This window comes from Chionomys nivalis, chromosome 19, assembly GCF_950005125.1.
Source record: "Chionomys nivalis chromosome 19, mChiNiv1.1, whole genome shotgun sequence".
NCBI lineage: Eukaryota > Metazoa > Chordata > Mammalia > Rodentia > Cricetidae > Chionomys > Chionomys nivalis.
The window spans coordinates 62,163,695-62,182,481 of record NC_080104.1 but is presented as its reverse complement, the minus strand read 5'-3'; the positions used below and the strand labels follow the sequence as shown (position 1 = coordinate 62,182,481).

Here is an 18,787-nt window from a genome sequence, read left to right as displayed (position 1 = left end):
TGGGATCACTCACTGGAGACAAGACAGTAGCACTTCCGGAGCTCATCCCAGGGTCACACCGATGTGCATGCAGGTAGGGGGCCCTTTCAGCGGCCCGTGAAGGAGACAGAGGGGTCTCCAAGGAAATGGGGAAGGACTTGGTGTAAAACGGAGGATGCCAGCTGAGAAGGGCGGCTGGAAAGACCACTCTAGGCACGGTCCCATGGAATAAATGGGACAATAGGGGAGTGATCAGAAGAAAAAAGGAGCCAGGGGTCGAGGGAGAACATTCTGGAGAGCTGGAGTTCTAAGGGCACAGGGAGAAAGACTCAGGCTGAGAGATGGGAAGTGAGCAGCTGTGGAGTGACTCTCAGTGCAATAGCCAGAGGCCAATGCCGGCCACGGAGGCGAGGGAGACCAGGGCCAGCGCAGGTGTGGGCCTTGGAGCCAGGCTGTTGCAGTTGTCCTGGTCACAGCAGGTGGTGTTGTAGTTCAGGCCCAGCTTGTGGTTGGTTTGGTTGAAAGCCTCTCGACAGGGCTCCTCCGGTGTGCCGCAGCGCAGGTTAGAGAAAACCCACATCTTTCCTACAGGTGGGAGCCAACAGAGGCGGCGTCAGAAGTAGGCACTGGCTTGCCTGTGTTCACGGGATCCTCTTCCTCCCAAAGCTGCTCCGCTACACCCTTCTTTTCTCTCTTCATTCTACTCATCCCGAGTGTGAGCCACAACCCTGCCTCCAGCACCAGCACCCATGTCATGGGGCCGGCACAAGCGTTCACAAACACAGTGTCTGTAGGCACAGGTCACAAGCGTTCACAAACACAGTGTAGACACAGGTCACAAGCGTTCACAAACACAGTGTAGACACAGGTCACAAGTGTTCACACAGTATCTGTAGACACAGGTCAGCACCTGGCACATACTCTTCCTTGACCACATCCTGTCCCTGCTGTAAACTCCCCGTCCTAGCCCTGCATGGGCTTCAGTCCCAGCTCGCATCTCCCACTTGGTCCCTCCCTCCCAGGAAAGGGGACATTACCAAGGTACACGTTTGTCGTCAGGCATTTTTGGCCTGGCTCCAGACGACAGGACTGGCGATCCACACAGCCCAGCACGGGGACCTTGTAGCAGGAGTGACATCTAGTGTCAGCTGGGGAGATAAGAAGTCAGGCTGAGGTGACGGGCTGTCTCAGCCACCTCACCTGGGCATGAGTTAGGGGTGGGGATGGAGGACTGCCCGCTGAGCAGCCGGTGTCTCTGACCTGCATTGTTCACAGGGACAGAGCAGGTGAGCGCCAAGGGGGCGTTGTGCGGAGGCGTTTGTTCTCTGTGTGGAAACCACACACCCTAAATACCTTCCTCCACCCAGCCTGTTTGGGATGAGTCAAGAATTGTACTAACAAAAACTCGGGACTGGGGATGCCTGGGATACAGGGAAAGTTTGGCAACTGAGTAGAGGTTAGGGGATAGAACTTGAGATAGAAGAAATCACAGGGGGGGAGTCAGCAGTGACCTCAGACATGGCGTGACAAGGGGTGGGAGTCAGCAGTGCCCTCCGAGATGGCGTGGAACTGAGGCTGTAAGAAAGCCACCTGTGACCAGCTTTAGATTGGCTGGACCTCTGCCAAGAGCTTGGGGCGCATCAGTCCTGAAGGAATCCTATCTACGACTGTTCTGGCTGTCATCCTATGGAAGGAGGGATGGTATCTGCAAGGTGTATCATTGGATTGTCTTATCTCCTGACAAAGATGGAGAGTGAGGGCAGAGGGTGGTATGTCAAGGTTCCTGTGTTGGCCAACTTCAGGATTGAGCATGCAAAGTTCCATGAAGGAATGGTCAGCTCGGATGGAGGAGCCTAGTGTGCCTCCAGGAAACTCAGCTCACTTTAGGGGTAAGTGTTCTGGCATCTTCTCTCTAGAAAGCTCAGGGAGCGTTTCTGATTCTTGAGAAGGCTGTATGCAGTCATTGGAACCACCCAGAAGGCTTTGCATCTCTGGTGGGGACACAGGAATGTAAGGCAGGAAGGAACAAGAGAAGAGGAGCCATTGTCACGCACCTCAGTGAGGAGTGAGTGGGGTGGGATCCTGGGGTTTCTATAAGAACACCGCTCAGTGCAGAAGGGGAGTGAAGGCTGGTATCCTGGATCCTGGGGATCTACATGTTGGAATAGGGCTGGCCTGAGAGAGTGTCCAGGAAGGGGGCACACTGGAGTGGGAAATAAGAGACCCAGTGCCATGGCGGGTAGGAAGAGTGAACCAGGAGAATATGGGGCTAGGAGAAGATGGCAATGAAGATCTGGCTCCTTAATAACGGATCAAGAACCAGCTGTGACGTTTGTGTGAACCCAGCATTGATTTAGGAGGTAGAGTCGGGAAGATCAGAGCCTCAAAGCCAACTTTGGCTACAATGTTAGGGTCCGAGAATAACCCACCACAAAGACAGGGTTCCAGCAAGCCAAAAGTTGAAAAACAAAAACAAAACAAAACCCTGATACATCAGAGAAGCTCCAGGTTTCAAGATCCAGACGGCAACCGGGAGAAGCAGTCAGTTTCAAAGGGGAAAAGCACGGAGACAGTCCTACCCAATCACAGTGTAACGGGGGGGGGGGGGGGGGACACGGGGACGACGGGGACGACGGGGACGACGCGGAGAAGCAGTTGGGGGATTATCCACAGTGGGACGTTTTTCAGCCTATTAGGGAGTTCTGAGGGCTGGGGCTGGCTCTGGGTCCACCAGTCAGAAGGAGGTGGTGTGGTCTTATTCTAGACATCTGCATAAGGGGACCTGGGGTTGCAGCTCAGTCTCAGGAAATTGTGGGTAGCAGCCTAGGGCAGAGTGGAAGACTAGGGACAGATGGAGTTCCTGCTGCTAAGTGGGATCTAACAACACATGACTCTGACAAAAGAGAAACAAGTAAAGAAATGGAGGAAAGAAAGGAAAAGCAAAGAGAGCAAGGAGCCCATCCTACTCAGACATCTGGTCCTAGAGGCGCTGGGGAGACTAAGCCAGGTAGGGTTGGGGTGGGGCCCGGGGGCCCCTGGCACTCACCTGAGACCCAGCAGCAGAACAGGGCAGACAGGGTGACCAGCAGCAGGTGTTTCATGGTGAGGGTGCTGAGAATGTCCACAGCCCCAGAAGCTGTCAGTGGATTCTCGGGGATCCAGTTCTGAGAGTTGAGCAGCCTTTTCGGAATTTATAATCCCGAAGGCCCCTCCCTTCCAGGCCTCTGCCCTCTGTGGTACCTCCCTCCCTGTTTGTACCCAGCTCGCCAGAAAGAAAGACCAGAGGTGGGGAGGGTCCAAGCAAGCCTGGGTAGGGAAGGGAGATGAGGGAGGGGGATGGGAGAGAGGACAGGTGTCACTAGTGGCCAACTCCATTTTGGATCTTGGTTTTAGGACCACCCACGGAGGGCCCCACTGCTCTGAAGGAGCATCAGAAAAGCCTCTGTGATTTAAACAGCCACAGTGCCAGCTCCTGCTGGTTCCTAGGAAGTGGGCAGTGGGTTGTCGCCCGAGCTGATCATCAACTTAGGTCCCTGGGGGTGGGGAGCATTGATCAGGAACATGCAAGTAGAAATTGATGAAACGGACTGGATTTATGTAGATTCATTCCCCATCCTGCTTCCAACTGATGCTCAGCCCCGGGATAAAGGCTTGTGACATCATGGAGGGTTTCTATGATGTCATAGAAGCAAGCGGGGCTGAGGCTGTGGATCCTGAAGGACCACATGAATATGCTAAGAATGCTCTCACACCCCTGGGTTTGGGAGGAGCACTTTGGGTAGGGAGGAGCACTGTGGGCACTCAGAGGTGAGATATAGGAGCTAAGATAAGAGCAGATGTAATAATAATGTCATGCCCTGAGCATCCCCGTGTGTCATCTGTTGTTTCGGGCATCCTCGATGTATTTATTTGGTTCTCGCATGCTTTTATTTCCATTTTCCTGATGAGGTGGCTTGTTCATGTCACCCAGCTACTGTGTGGCAAAATCAGGATTTGAACTCAGTAAGCTGAGCCTCAGACTTGGGAGTCATGCTAGTTTGAAAAAAAAAAAGCGTAAAACGTATGCAAAAGGTCCCGAGCACAAATTTTAAAGAGTTTTGAAAGATTTAAGACTGCTAGTTGGTTTGTGAGAATCCCTCGAGGGATCCAGGAATTGGCGGCCTCCTGCTCGCTCTTATCTGAGCCCCTTGCTCGCAGCAGCCCTATCACTGCCCCTCTGCTTCCCTCTCCGGTCTCCCTGCTGATTCACTCCCGCCTCTGCCTACCACATCCTAGCCATGGCCCTGGTTCTTCAGCTCCTGCCTCTGTTGCTCTCAAAGGTCCAGGGGGATCCCGAGGGTAGGCCATCCCTGGGGAGCTGTGATGGGCCGGGAACGACTGAGGCAGGCTAGAGTTGCTTGTGGAGGGGGCCGTGTGTAAGATCCAGAATGGTAGAAGGGCAGAGTAGAGGAAAGAAGGTGTGGGGGTGGGGGGAGGGGAAGGGGAGAAAGACAGAGGAGAAAGACTAGCCCTAACCACCCACTTCCCTCACCTTCCCTAGTTTCTCTGGAGGGCAGCCCTGGGGACCGGGTGAATCTCTCCTGCATAGGGGTCTCAGATCCCACCCGCTGGGCTTGGGCGCCTAGTTTCCCTGCGTGCAAGGGCCTGTCCAAAGGGCGCCGTCCGATCCTGTGGGCCTCGTCCCCAAATGTGCACGCACACTTCTCTGGCCGCCTGCGGTCCCTGGACACTGGTATCAAGCGGCTGGAGCTGCTGCTGAGCGCCGGGGATTCTGGCACCTTTTTCTGCAAAGGGCGCCAAGAGAATGAGAGCCGCACGGTGCTTCAAGTGTTGGGGGACAAAGCAGACTGCAAGATTTCAGAATCTACCCACGGTAGGTCGAGGACCAGATGCCGAGGGGCACTTAGTTTGGACACACACCCTGCACCAAATGTGGGGGGAGTCTTGTAGAGCGGGAGAGCTAGCAGGACCCTGTGGTCGTACCCCTGACCTCGGCATCCCTCCCTGCCTCGCGCATCTCCCCAGGTTCCGGGTATCCCAAGGTCCTGATTGCTCTGCTGGGCGTTGGGCTGGTGCTGGGACTGGGTGCTTCGGGCTTGGTCTGGTGGCGGCGCAGGTGAGCACTGGAGGCGGAGCCTGGCTTAATATAGGGTGTGACCAGTCAGGGCGGGGGTGGGGGACAGAAAGAGGTGGGAGAGAACCCTAACCTAAGCAAAGAACAAGAAGTATCGGGAGGCTTGGCGGTGGTTTGAAGAAAGCGAGAGGCTCAGCCCTTGGGTGCTAGGTTACAGGCTGGAGTAGACAGCCCAGGCTGCGGGAACCAAACTAGAAGGGCAGAAAGCCCAGCGAGTGGGCGGGACCGACCGGGTTCCGGAGGAGCCTAAGTTGTTTTGCTGGTCGGAGACTGCAGTTTGTAGAGTTCTCATTGGCGCCGCCTGCGGCCGGGGAACCAGTAGGGCGAGATTGGTGACTCTCCAAGGACTTCCTTACAGGCACTCGTCCCCGCCCCCGCCCTTGCCTCGACCACTCCCCACATTTGGTGAGATTAACTGCACCCCATTTCCCCCTCTCCTACCCGAACAATCCCTAACCCTGAATTCTTGAGTCTGGGTCCTTGCCGGGAGCAGACAAAGTTGGTCATTTTCTCTTCACCCTTCAGCTCTGTCCCTCCCTCCCACTCAGCTCCAGTCACAAATGCTGAGCCGCAGCGGCCTTTAGAGCAGGAGTCCAAGATCTCAGGCCACGTGGACCAGGAGCCGGTAAGGGACTGGGGATAGGAACGCGGCAGGCCAGAATCCCGGAGGAAAGGGGGTCAAAAAAGAAGCCTAGTTAGGTTGCAGTTGAGCAGCCATGGAATCCCATTTCAGCAGGCGGTTAGAGTCCAGACTTGCTACACAGTCTCCGCTGCACACGGGGGCGGAGGGTTGATTCCAAACTAAGGGGTCGGATTGCAGAGACCATCTGCCTTCCCCCTCTACCTCCTTCAGAGTCTGCACTATGCTGATCTGGACCACTCGGCCCTCGGGAGGCACCGCCGGACGTCCACAGTGGTTCCTGGTGATACCGCCACTGTTTATGCTGTTGTAGTTTAAAAGGAGGCCCTCGTTTGCCACGCCCTCCAATCCGGGGCTTCCCTTCTCTACACAACCTCCTCAGCTGGAGGGGGAGGCACCATGGACAGAGGCACCCGGCTGCTTTGGGTCTCCCAGCTATTTGGCTTTTTCAGCCACTCCCATCTCTCCTATAACGTCTTTCCTTCATCTAAAGATGATCAAGCTGTCTGCCTAGGTTTTAACTCCCAAATAGATATCCTCTCTACTCCCTCTCCTTTTCCAAACAAGCATTTTGAACTTCAGGCATACATCCGGCCTCATTTCCCTGCCTCACTCCATTCCTGTGCTTACGAGCTGCAGCTGCTGTTTGTAAGGCTGCCAGGGATGTGCTAGCCAGCATGATAGCGTTCACAGACGTGGCCTTAGATCACCCCTCTCTAAACCCTGGTTTACTTTGTTGTCACAATCTTTCTTCTAGACATCCTGCTATTCTGTTTGCCTCTTTCTTTCTCCTCCTTACTCCTCTTGTAGGAAGCTAGCCAACCCTCAGCCCCCTTCTCTCCAACCCAGACCTCAGTCCTAGTGCACCTGTCCAGCTGGCCTCAGGCATTTTACCCAAGGCCTATCAAACCTGACTCAGCCATTTCTCAAGCTATCCCCTGGGCCCTCCTCTGCATTCTTGTCACCAACCCAAGTTGCCCAAGCCAGAAACTGGGAGTCAGGGCACACCAACTCCTCTCCCACACAGGGACAGCTTGCTCCCCCATCTTTCCTTTAAAGATTGGCTCTCCTGTAGCAGAGGCTGGCTTTGAACTCCTGATCCCCTTGCGTCCACCTTCAGTGCTGGAGTTACAGTGACAACAGGCGTGCACCACCACAGCAGGTCTTGCGTCTGTCACTGTCAAACCTGTACCTGTCTCCATGTCTAGTGTCGTCACTAGAGTGTACTTTCATCATTGCTGCGTGGGTGTCCCCCAGTCCCGTCTCATCCTCCTGCCCTCCCGAGTGGCCACCGCTGCTCCACTCCTGAGGCTTTGGGGGTCACAGGTACGAACTTTGGGTCCAGATGCTGCGGCACTTTGTGTACCAGGCTTATCTGTCATTTCCTGTGCACACGTGCCCACCTTAGATTCTCCACAATTTTCTCCCTACAATATTCATTGGCCTGGTGAAGTAAATTCCATCTTCTGGATTCCTTTTCCCTCTTCCTCACTGGGATAATTATTCATCCTTGGGATTTCACTCAAATGTAGCCTTTTCTAGGATTCCAATCCTCATCCCAAATGCTCACCTACTCCTGCACAGAATTTGAGGCTCTAGAAACCCCCCTATTTTCCTCATCCGAACCAACTCCCAAAAATCATCCCAGCATAACTTATCTGCCAAATAATAAGAAATTATCGGAACTATGAGTTTCCGGAGACCAGGAGATGAACCCTTTCGAATTCCTGTGAAAGCCACAGTCCATGAACAAATGTGTGTCTGGAAAACACTGTTCTTCATCAAACAAAGGAGGACAGGCATTCCACCAGCGTCTGAATCACCGGACCTTTAGGTGAAGTCAGAAAACGACCCACCCATGCGTGGAATCCCCTTTTCTGCCCTGGGTATACTCCCCTGAACAATCTCTAGTCCCTCTTTGTACCTGAGCTCTGTGGCAGGGCCAGGAGTGAGCCAGGGGCACACAAAGAGGAGGGTTTTTATAAAAGAATCTTCCTCCCCAGCACTGATCCCAGCTTCAGGTTTCGGCCCCACCTCATCCCTTTGTCCCAGTGAGACACCAGCCACAACCCTACCTAAAAGGCCAATTTTCTTTTATTGGTTCTGACAGAAAGGACTCACCCAATGGCTCCTATTCTTTGTTTCACACTAAGCCCTCCCTTGTCCTGGGGCCTCTCCCCACCACTACCTACCGCCCATCCTCTATTACCTGATTCTACCCCCTATACGGCTCTATTCTTGGCCAGTTGGAGCCCCACGCCCAGGCCCTCAGCAGTGGGGGCGTGTGCTGAGCACCAGACAGAGGGAACTGAGTCCAGCGCCGGCCTTCTCCAGTTCTGAGCAGGATACTGGTACCAGGGTGACGTCAGAGAGCTTCTGCAGAGCCTGTAGGGAGGACACCGCAGGTGTTTTGATACCAGAGCCAGGCTGCCCTCTGGCCAGTTCTACTGACCCCACCCAGGCTTCTGCAGAAAGGCTCCCTGCATTCCTCCACCGGGAAAGACAGGCTTCTTTCTCTGGTTGGTGGAGTTTTCCCCTCCCTCACCTCCTGGCTGTTGGGCAGGTCCCCACCTCCTCGGTGCAGGAGGAAAGGAGTGGTACCAGGTAACCCAGGACGGAGAAATAGACAGTCAGCAGCTGCGTCATCGGGGAGGGTCAGAGAGGCGTAGGGGTGATCAGTCAGCACTGCCATTGCCTGGGGAGAGGAAGAGAAGAGGGTGTTGAGCTCCCCACAGCTCAGTCCACCTGACCGAACATAAAGTAGAGGCTTGGGACAAGGGTTACACCTGTGAGATAATGATTTCAAGTATATAACACGGGCTGAGTCAGACATCGTCGGTTTCAAAGTCGCAGGCACTTTAGCTACCATTTACTTTTGCAGTTCCTCCCCAACTCTTTCGTACCCCTTGTTTACTAGGGTGTCCTTTTGTGTTTGACAAACGTCTTAGTGAGGACAAGGGCTGAGAGCAATTCCAAGAGCTAGCCAGATTCTCTGCCGCCCCTGCTCTGAGTCACGCCCACATTGTTGGCCACGCCTTCGCCACCAGACCAGCCCTGCCTCACCCTGACAGCCTTTTGGGCAGCCTCGCTGCTTCCAGCCACGACAGTGCGGGGTCCCCCCATGCCGCAGAGGCCGCGCAGGTGCGAGGCTCCGGACACCGGCACGGTAGAGACAGCGAAGTCCTAGAGAGAACAGAAGGATTTAGGGGTGCGTAAGGAGCCCAGATCGAGCCCTCTGGCTCACTGGCAGCGCTCCCTTCCCAAGCGCTTCTGGTTCCTCACCCGGAACGTGTCTGCCACGATCTCAGCTCCTCGGTGATTGGTCCACTTGGAGAGCCCTACGAAAAACTCCCGGCCTGAATCCGGGAGGATACGGAGGTTTGAAGGCCAGAGTGAGTTTGGAATCCAGACCTGAGATCGCCTAATCTCCCAAACTCTGCTTCCTTGTGCCAAGTCCCCAGGGGCGCTGACCATCTGTAGCCTCACCTGTGAAGAGGACGTCGGTGCCGTCCAGCGTCGCGTTCTCGTCCCCCATCTCCACAATTCTGAGCCCCAAGTCCTGGAGGGCTTGGCGGACTCCATCAACCTTGGAGAAGAGAGCGCCGGCTGAGCCGCTCTCATTCCCAATTTCCTGCCAATCCCAGACATCCAGCCTCCTCCCCACGACCGCCACCCCCACCCCGCGCGCGTGTAATTCTGTCCTCCAACACACCCGCACCCTGCCGCTCACCTCAGGCCTACGCGCTGGGCTCCAGGGCCGCGTGATTAGGGCCGTGTCTCCTTGGATCACAGCCGTGTCACCAAGCAGTGGTCCCAGGGGCAGTGATTCCTCGGGAGGCAGTTCAAGCAGCTGCAGCCCTAGTCGTTGCCTCAGTTTACCTCCTAGTACTCCATGCTCCCTTTGAGCTTTAGCCAGGTCCAGAGCCGGAAGACCAGCCCCCGCGCCCTCCCCGGATGCCAGGCTCTCGGGGACACCCCGGATCAGGGCATGGGAACAGCGACCCAGCCCCTCCCCCGGCGTCCCCATCCCATCCACACAGATGCCCCTTCCAGCCAAGCTGATTTCTGTTTTCTCTTTACTTCACTTGTCTGGGAGAAGAGACAGAAAGGGGGAGGGTAGCAGAGAAAGACATGCAAAGAAGAGAAGGGGGGAGTGTTAAAAGCTCCTGGGTCTTCCTTCGGCCATCTCCAGGCGCCCCTCCCACTCTGCCCCTCCCCCTCCAGACCTCCTTGCCCTGTGGACCCCGCTCAGCCTCCTTTCAGCAGAGATCTGCTTTAAGAGGCGCCCAGAGAACAAGACTTGGATCCTTAATCTCCCAAACACCTGTTGCCCCTGCTCGGGGGCTCCGCTAGGTCCCTGCCCCGCGCCCCTCCTGGCAGCCGCTAGGATGCGCTCACTCCCCAAAAATGCGGCGGCCCCGCCCCCTTAACTCTCAGCTGCTCGCAGCAGGAGGGACCCAAAGTCCTGCCGGAGACCCTCAGAGGTTATGGGACTGGAAAAGAAAGCTGGGTATTGAGTCGGGGCCTGGGATGTGGAAGTCCTGAATGCTCGAAGGAGAAAGGAGGAGAGGGGTCACTCGGAGAAATTGACTCTAAGGAGTTAAGCATCTTCCCTCTCCACCCTGGCTGGTCACGTTGCCCTTCGAGCGACCCAGTATACAGCAGACTTAGTCCCGGAGGACTGGGAGAGGTCTTAAACAAAATCCGGAGGGCGGGGAAACGGGGGGGCGTGGAACCACTCCTGGCTTCCGAACTCGGTACCCCTGTCCATCTTCCACCAAAGTCTACCCCGCCCAGCTCCTTGTTCAAGTGCAGTCTATTCGCACACTCCGTCCGGTGCAGGCACCGACCCAGCACCCCCAAACTCCAGCCTCTCCGTACCGTTCGGGGACAGCCCCCTCTCCAGACTCACCAGCGGCCACCTCCACTCACGCAGTGCTGGGATTTCGGCCTTGGCCCCACCCCCAGAGGAGAGAGTTGATGAAGATGGGAGCCCGAGTCTTCAATCGGGGGAGACTGGGAGCTTGGGCTTTTGAGGGGTTCCCTGGGTAGGCGAGCTCACAGACGGCGATGGGGCGGGGGCGCAATGGTCTGGCGGCTCCGGGGCATTGTCTAAGCGGGACGGGGAGGGACCTCCCAAGACCACGCCCATTCCGCCCTGCTAGGCCGCGCCCATTCCTCCAGGACTGAGAGCCCACCCCCCAACCTCGAACTCCGGCGCCGCCCCAAGAGCGCTGCCCAGGCCCACTCAGATGCGGCTGGCCCTGGCTGCGGGGGCAGCAAACAAGACATGGACCACAAAACAGCCCTCTAATGGACGGATGCAGAACATGGTGGCCCCTGCACAAACACTCCCCTCCTTAATTCCTGGTAGATGCCCGGAGCTTAAAGAAGATCATTATGACCCTTCCCCTCTACACTTTAAGTCCTCTTTGTGTAAAAAAACAACGCTAGATTTTCGTTCTGTATTTTATTACCGAAATACATTGCCTTACCCCCCACCCCCACCCCACAATAAAAATCTTACCCTTGTCGCCTATGCTTCCCCCCCCCTTCTCCCTCAGCCCCTCACGAGTGCCCCGGATTTCCTGACGCTGGCTCTTCTGGAGTGTCCACCAGGCAGCCTCCCAGAGCCTCTACGGAGAGCACAGAAGTGGGCGAGGGAGACTTAAAAAGCTGCTCATTTCAAGGCCTTGGCCACTTGCTCATAGGCCAGCTCTATCTCCTCATCGTCTGGACAGGTAGAGGCGAATTCTTCCCGAGCGTAAGCATTGGTCAAGTACCGATGAACTCCACGGAATGCCTCTGGGATGGTGAAGCCTCGGTACTTTTTACACACCACCTGGGGGTTAGAGAGAAGTCGGCGTGTTAGCCCCAGGGAAGACACGCTTGCTTTGCTCTGGAGCGGTTGGTCTTTCTCTTCCTCCAGGGTCTTCCAGACCATCTGGTTTCAATTCTTAATGGGTGAATTTTTTGTTGCTGTTTTTTTTTTTTAAATATTTATTTATTTATTAGGTATACAATATTCTGTCTGTGTGTATGTCTGCAGGCCAGAAGAGGGCACCAGATCCCTTTACAGATGGTTGTGAGCCACCATGTGGTTGCTGGGAATTGAACTCAGGACCTTTGGAAGAGCAGGCAATGCTCTTAACCTCTGAGCCATCTCTCCAGCCCTGTTGCTGTTGTTTTGAGGCAGGTTCTCTCTATGTAACCCAGGCTGGCCCGATCTCCACAGCCTTCCTCCTCAGCCTGAGAGCTGGGAGCACAGGTATGCACCCCTGTGGCTAGAGTCTTTAAATCTTTTAAATTTATTTTCATTTTATGTGGATGAGTGTTTTGCCTACATGTATGGCGGTGTACCATGTGTGTGCAGTGTCTGTAAAGGCTAGAGGAGGGTGTCAGATCCTCTGCAATGCATTACAGACGGTTAGCTGCTGTGTGGGTGCTGAGAACTGAACCCGGGTCCGAGAAAGAGTGGCCAGTGCTCTTAACCCCTGAGCCATCACTCCAGCCACATTAGATCCTCTCACTGATTCTTCCTTCCTCTTTCTTTCTTTCTTTCTTTCTTTCTTTCTTTCTTTCTTTCTTTCTTAAGACAGAAATCTGTGTAGCCCTGATTGTCCTGGAACTCACTCTTTAGACCAGGCTAGCCTCGAGATCTGCTTGCCTCTGCCTCCCAAGTGCTGGGATCAAAGGCAAGCAACACCACCACCCGGCTTCTTATCTAATCTGCCATTTGAAATCTCCAAGATGGCCAGCTCAACTTTTCATTTTCTCAAACCCAATTATTAATTGCCAGCTCCTTAGCAGACCAACCTATTCTGTGGTTTAACTCTTCTCTTGATTAAAAAGAAAAGAAGCCAGACATGGTGTTACATGCCTTTGATCCCAGCACTGGGAGGCAGAGGCAGGAGGATCTCTGCTTTTGAGGCCAGCCTGGTCAACATAGCAAGTTCCAGGATAGCCAGAACTAACTGTCTCAAGAAACCAAAATAAATTTTAAAAATAGTAATGAGAGAGAGAGAGAGAGAGAGAGAGAGAGAGAGAGAGAGAGAAGCTAAAGCAATGGCTCAATGGTACATCCACTATTCTTGTCCGAGTCCAGAGCTTGATTTCCAGAACCCACATTGGCTCTAACTCCCTGCACCTACACTCACAAGTAATTAAATACACACACGGCGGGGAGAGACACTGACAGGACAGGACATGCTTAGCCCTGGATTCCGTTTCCAGCACACAAACACGAGGAAAAGTTCATTAGCAAAGTGTAATGTTATCTTTGTAGTGAATTTTGTCTCTTTTTTTCATTTGATTTGATTTTTCAGGTCATATATCATTACCTTGATATGAATGTTTTATATTTGATTTGATTTCAACCTTTTTGTGGGCAAGAACCAATCAAACATCATCTGGTTCCTCTCTCTCTCTCCCTTTTTTTAGGAAGGAGGAGACTATTTCATTTGAAACAGGGTCTCATTCTGCAGCTAAGGCTGCCCTCCAGCTCAGCCTGGAGAAGGCTGAGGATCACAAGAAGGAGCCACCTTGCCCAGCTCTCTCCCGCGCTACTCATCAGCCAGTCGGTCCATGGGGGAGGGATAATGGGCCTGTTTTACTAAGTTACACTGTAGCTTTAAGGCTATGACAAAAACATAGGAAAGGGCAACTTGTGTCTTCCTCGGGAGGAAATGGGAGGCCTGGGCTATACAGAGAGTTACTATGTAGACACGAGAGAATCCTCCTTTGTTTAAACTTGGGATTTGGCAGGGATACAGATGCAGGAAAAGCCTTCTTAGAAGCAACCCTGGACACAAACAGGCACTCACACGCACACACACAGGCACACACAGAAAATCTGGAAGGCTGCTCCTGATCAGACACTGCACAGCCACGGCTTGTTTTACTGATGGGATTCTCTTAATTGGGCAACAACTGCCAAGGGATAGGCTGGCACCCAGGTCAGGTGACTGAAATTCAGTCCTGGGGATCCACATGGAGGAGGGAGAGAACCAACTCCCTCAAATTGTCTTCCATACCCCATTTGTGCCCCGCCCACTTACAATAAATAAAAGGTCATTTTCAAAAGTCTTCACCTGTACGATCCATCCCATCATCCCATCCTCTCCTCCCACAGCGACCACCCACCTGTACAATGTGAAGCTTTGGCAACAGGTTACAGTCGGCCAGGGTGAGCTCATTGCCATCCAAGAACTTCCTCTGAGAGATGCCCTCATCTTCAGCGCTGGTTTCATCCACCTCTTCTGGGAGGGGGGATGTCAAGTAGTTGTCTAGAACCTTCAGGGCTTTCAGAAGCCCCTTCTCTAGATCTGTGTGAGAGGGGAAGCTGATTAGAACGGTAAACACCGGGGAAGACAGTCTGCCCACAAAGAGCCTTCTGGACATAGCTAGACATAGCTCAGATCTAAAGCACCTGCTTAGCGTGTGAGACCCTGAATTTGATTAAAGAAACCAATAGCACCATGTGTGCTCTTATTAAACTGTGTGTGTGAGATGTGTGTACATATGTCTGCATGTGTGAGGTCAGAAGTCAATATCCAGTGTTTTCCTCAATGACACCATCTTTTCTTTTTAAAGGATTTATTTATATATTTTTGTTTCTGTGCATGTGTGTGAGCCTGTGGGGTATATGTGCACCTTGTGCATGCAGGAGCCTGAGGGGGCCAGAAAAGCGTTCAGACTCCTAGGAACTGGAATTATGGACACCTCTGAGCTACCATGTAGGTGCTGGGAACCAAACCCTGGTCCTCTGTAAGAGCAGTGGGTGCTTTTAACCAGTGAGCCATCTTTCCAGTCCCTACTTTATTATATACAAGGTCTCTCCCTGACCTTAGAGCTTACCAATTAGACGAGACCAGCTGGACAGTCTCCGTCCAAACCTTCTCCTACCGCTACCTCTCCAGCACCGGGATTATTGTAGCTGCCCATCCTGCCTGGATTTTGACATGGGTGCTGGGCATCCAAACTCAAACATGGCAAGCACTGTATTGACTGAGCCATCTCCCCAGTCCCTGACCTGCAATTTTCCCCTGAGCACTAGATATTGAGTGTAGGGTTTCACACACTAGTTAAACTCTATACACTAAATCACACCTCAACCTCCTAGTCTAAGCAACCTATGAGCAAAGTCTCAGGTACTTCTCGTGTCGGCCCGGGAAATGGATGTCACCTCCACTTCCACATCAGGAAGCATATTTAGAAAGGACCCTCTTAGAATCAGAATCAGTCCCCAACTTCACCAAAAAGCAAAATAGTTATGTAAAAATAGTAAAAAAAAAAACCTGTCTGGGTGCCTGGTAACTCGGCAGCACACGTAGTGGTGTGTGCGGCATGCGTGAGGGTGCACTTTAAGAATGAACTCTAGCCGGGCAGTGGTGGGGCACGCTTTTAATCCTGCACTCGGGAGGCAGAGGCAGGCGGATCTCTGTGACTGTGAGACCAGCCTGGTCTACAGAGTGAGTTCCAGGACAGGCTCCAAAGCTACAGAGAAACCCTGTCTCAGTTTTAAAAAAAGAAAAATCTGGTCATGGGGCTGGAGAGATTAGTTAAGAGAACTTTTCTGCACACATGGGTCCAGAGATAAACATTCAGGAAATACTCACATACATAAAAATAAATAAAACTGTCAGGTGGTGGTGATGCACACCTTTATTCCCAGCACTTGGGAGGCAGAGGCAAGCAGATTTTGTGAGTTTGAGGCCAGCCTGGTCCACAAGAGCTAGTTCCAGGACAGCTAGTTATAGAGAAACACTGTCTTGAAAAAACAATAAATAAATAAATATTAAATAAGGATAAATAAATAAAATCTCAAAACACAAAACAAGAAGCACTCCAACCCCAAAAGTCCTAGCAGCGAGGCAGCAGGGGTAAAGCCACAGTGGAGGCCCAGAAGATGTCCAGGACATCTCCCTAACGGCCAGACTCCCAGGGACTCTTGGTGCCTCTCAACTCTAGGGTCTTCTCTCTAGGATCGAAGCCTCTGCCCCGAGAAACTCACTGTCATTGAGTGCCGGGTTTGAGTTCTTGATGTAGGCAGAAAACTTGGCAAATATGTCCAGCCCTGAGGTGTTGGACTCAGGGTTCAGAGCAGCCAGCTTTGGGTACCTGGAAGGCAGAGGGAGATACTGAGCTCTTTCTGGAGGAGACTCAGCCCTACTGCTCCCCACAGCCTCCCAGCTCTGTCTCCTCTTCCCAAGTAGCCCTGTACCTGGGAGGGCACAGCACGGCTTCCAGGAACTCCTCGATCTTGTTGGTGTCTGTGTGCACTTCGGTGCCATACAGCAGGAACGGGAGCTGTCCACCTGGGCAAAGCTTCTGAACGGTCTCTGTCCGTCTGGAGAAGGGGCAGGACATCAAGAGAGGAAACAGGGGTCAGAAGCAGAAACAGGGACATCGAGATGGAGGAGAATTAGATTTGTCCCAGAGGAGCGTTAAGGCAGAAGGGCTCGTGTTGGTGAGCGCGTGCATATATGCACACATCGGCACAGGCATGTTTAGAGGAACAGAAGCGGGCCCACCTCTTGGTGTCCACGGTGGTCACGTTGAAGGTGACGCCCTTGAGCCAGAGCACCATGAACAGTCTCTGGGAGAAGGGGCAGTTCCCAATCTTGGCCCCATCACTGCCAGCCTGCAAAGAAACCCCATCCAGCATTAGGCCCAGGTCATTCTCTATACATACATACACCACTATTGATACACCACTATCGATACACTGCCGTCCATACACCGCTGTCCATACCACTATCTATACACCGCTGTCCATACCGCTATCCATACACCGCTGTCCATACCACTATCTATACACCGCTGTCCATACCGCTGTCCATACACCGCTGTCCATACACCGCTGTCCATACACCGCTGTCCATACACCGCTATCCATACACCGCTGTCCACACTGCTATCCATACACCGCTGTCCATACACCGCTATCCATACACCGCTATCCATACACCGCCATCCATACACCGCTGTCCACACTGCTATCCATACACCGCTGTCCATACACCACTGTCCATACACCGCTATCCATACACCGCTATCCATACACTGGTGTACTCGCCAAGCTACCTACCCCCTACCCCCTTAGCGGAGCTATTTTCCCCTTCGGGCCCAGGTCACACCTAGGGAGGATCAACGGGTACGTTTTCAGCAGAGGTAGACTCATGGCATCCCAGTGATGGGCAGGTGGGAGGCAGAGAGGAACAGATAAATCGTGACAAGCTTTGAGAAACCAGGGTCCCCATTCACTGAACCTCTATCCAAGCTGTTTCGGGAAGCTGGGCGGGCACTCAAGAGGACCTATACCTCACCTGAGAGATTGGAGGGCCTAGCAAAGGGGGCACTCTCTAATTGGATGCAGGTGACCTCATCCCCCAAGGGACACCTCCCCCCTAGACTGAGGGTGATTCATCTCTGTGTCTTCAGGCCTCTGCAGCTTCCTTCCTGGCAAGGAAGTGGGGGCAGGGACCTATACAGAGAGGCCAAGGCAGCTGGGGCCACCCTTATAGTTTCCTAAACCTCCATTCTCTCGGCTGGCCCACCTAATTCGTGCACTCTGGCTCTCCAAGGTCCCCTCACAGGCCGCAGGGCCAGAATCTCTACAGCATCTCTACACCCAGGAGTAAAAGTAGCCCCTGGAGGCGAGTGTGAGGAGGGACCACACCTAAGGGGCGGACCTAGGCTTCATCCCTGGGCCAAGAAAGTGGGACCGGCTGCTAGGGAAACCCCAGCGAAAAGGAGAAACAGACAGAACACACACCAACACATAGGCAGGATACAACCGACACACAGGCAAGACACACGGACAAGATGAACAAGATGGGGAAAGTGGTGAAAAGGAAGGCCCCAGAAGCGGAAGGTGAGGAGAAGGCACACACAGGGAGACGGACCCCAGGACGGGCAGGGGCAGATGCTGGAGGGCACAGGCCCGAGAGGGCGAGGAGGGCTGCACCCAGCGGTTTGGTTTCCAAACCCAAAAGCGAGACCCGTTTCTCCTTGACCACACCCACAGAGGGAGGGGTGCTTTTTCTTCCACACCCATCGGCCCAGCGTTTTCACCCAATCCAGGGGGTCTCCTGGCCCCATTCTTCATCAGTAACGATTACTAAACTTTGATGTCCTTCCTGCCTTCTCTGGCTTCCCTCAGCCCAAGGGTGCTGCTTCCTGAGAGCGCCTTTCGGTCTTATCAGTCTCTCTCTCTCTCTCTCTCTCTCTCTCTCTCTCTCTCTCTCTCTCTCTCTCTGTGTGTGTGTGTGTGTGTGTGCCCTATCTTCCTTTCTTTCTTAGGGCCACATGTCCTAGCCGATTCTCCTCTGACCTTCTCAAACCCGGCCACTGTCCCTTTCTGGGTCCTTAGGTCGTCTGGACCCCTGGACCCCACACCATACCCCGCCCACTCTCTCACTCCTGAAAACCCCCTTTTCTCCACTTTCTCCCCTTTGGGCTGCTGGAAACCTCTTCTACAAACTTTTCAGGGCGAGTCCAGAACTCTCATTACTGTCTGGCAAGTCACCCCCTCCCCCAGCAACCCAGCCAGATAGCACCGGGGATGGGGGTGGGGTCAGCGAGGAAAGGGGTTGGGGCATTAGAGATGGAGCTAAGGAAAGGGGAGGATTGGCTTGCAGAAATTCTGAGGGTCGCCAAAGAAAGAGGTGCTCTTACCTTCACGAACAGTTCGACCTGAGGTTGTTCTTCGGCCATGGTTGCGTCGGGACCAGGAAGCAGCCGTCGCTGGGGGAACTGGGAGGGGCCGGGACCAGGGAAGGCGGGTCTCACCAGTCGGGGATCCTGTCCCTTCGGCGCAACCCAAGTCCTATCAGACCCTTTCCTTCGCTCCGAAACGGCTTCCCACCGACCCGGTGCACCCCACACCCAGCTTCTAATCACCTCGGGTCCCTCCCGTTTAGCTCAGGGAGCAGCTGACTCACCGGCCGGCCCCGCCCTGAGCCTGGGGAGGGGACCGGGGAGGGAGGGACTCGAGGATCGTGGGAGTGGGTCGGGAACAGGAGAGGGAGGAC

At 53.9% G+C, this 18,787-nt stretch overlaps 4 protein-coding genes across 8 annotated transcripts; 1 reads left to right on the top strand and 3 right to left on the bottom strand.

Annotated features, from left to right (window-relative positions):
• Window positions 1-27: 27 nt before the first annotated feature.
• Ly6g6c (lymphocyte antigen 6 family member G6C) lies at window positions 28-3,126 on the bottom strand. Its single transcript, XM_057751961.1, has 3 exons — window positions 3,026-3,126; window positions 1,017-1,127; window positions 28-564 (listed from the first exon to the last, which is right to left on the bottom strand). Exons 1-3 carry the CDS (start codon window positions 3,078-3,080, stop codon window positions 350-352), a joined length of 381 nt encoding a protein of 126 aa, XP_057607944.1. The 5' UTR covers window positions 3,081-3,126; the 3' UTR covers window positions 28-349.
• A 1,130-nt stretch (window positions 3,127-4,256) lies between these two features.
• Window positions 4,257-6,071, top strand: Mpig6b (megakaryocyte and platelet inhibitory receptor G6b). 4 transcript variants are annotated; one of them, XM_057751900.1, is made up of 6 exons: window positions 4,257-4,317; window positions 4,520-4,852; window positions 5,005-5,095; window positions 5,472-5,518; window positions 5,662-5,738; window positions 5,967-6,071. In XM_057751900.1, exons 1-6 carry the CDS (start codon window positions 4,257-4,259, stop codon window positions 6,069-6,071), a joined length of 714 nt encoding a protein of 237 aa, XP_057607883.1. The 4 variants fall into 4 exon arrangements, with proteins under 4 accessions (XP_057607883.1, XP_057607884.1, XP_057607885.1 ...); XM_057751901.1 differs by lacking the exon at window positions 5,472-5,518 and having other exon boundaries at window positions 5,639-5,738; XM_057751902.1 differs by lacking the exons at window positions 5,005-5,095; window positions 5,472-5,518.
• A 1,769-nt stretch (window positions 6,072-7,840) lies between these two features.
• On the bottom strand, window positions 7,841-10,876 carry Ddah2 (dimethylarginine dimethylaminohydrolase 2). 2 transcript variants are annotated; one of them, XM_057751224.1, is made up of 7 exons: window positions 10,666-10,876; window positions 9,484-9,842; window positions 9,240-9,339; window positions 9,036-9,109; window positions 8,817-8,936; window positions 8,299-8,448; window positions 7,841-8,138 (listed from the first exon to the last, which is right to left on the bottom strand). In XM_057751224.1, the coding sequence occupies exons 2-7, from the start codon at window positions 9,778-9,780 to the stop codon at window positions 8,022-8,024; spliced, it is 858 nt and encodes a 285-aa protein (XP_057607207.1). In that variant the 5' UTR covers window positions 9,781-9,842; window positions 10,666-10,876; the 3' UTR covers window positions 7,841-8,021. The 2 variants fall into 2 exon arrangements, with proteins under 2 accessions (XP_057607207.1, XP_057607208.1); XM_057751225.1 differs by lacking the exon at window positions 10,666-10,876 and adding an exon at window positions 9,980-10,638.
• Window positions 10,877-11,280: 404 nt separating this feature from the next.
• Window positions 11,281-18,666, bottom strand: Clic1 (chloride intracellular channel 1). Its single transcript, XM_057751274.1, has 6 exons — window positions 18,432-18,666; window positions 16,286-16,395; window positions 15,976-16,101; window positions 15,766-15,872; window positions 13,896-14,077; window positions 11,281-11,595 (listed from the first exon to the last, which is right to left on the bottom strand). The coding sequence occupies exons 1-6, from the start codon at window positions 18,468-18,470 to the stop codon at window positions 11,434-11,436; spliced, it is 726 nt and encodes a 241-aa protein (XP_057607257.1). The 5' UTR covers window positions 18,471-18,666; the 3' UTR covers window positions 11,281-11,433.
• Between the last annotated feature and the right edge of the window lie 121 nt (window positions 18,667-18,787).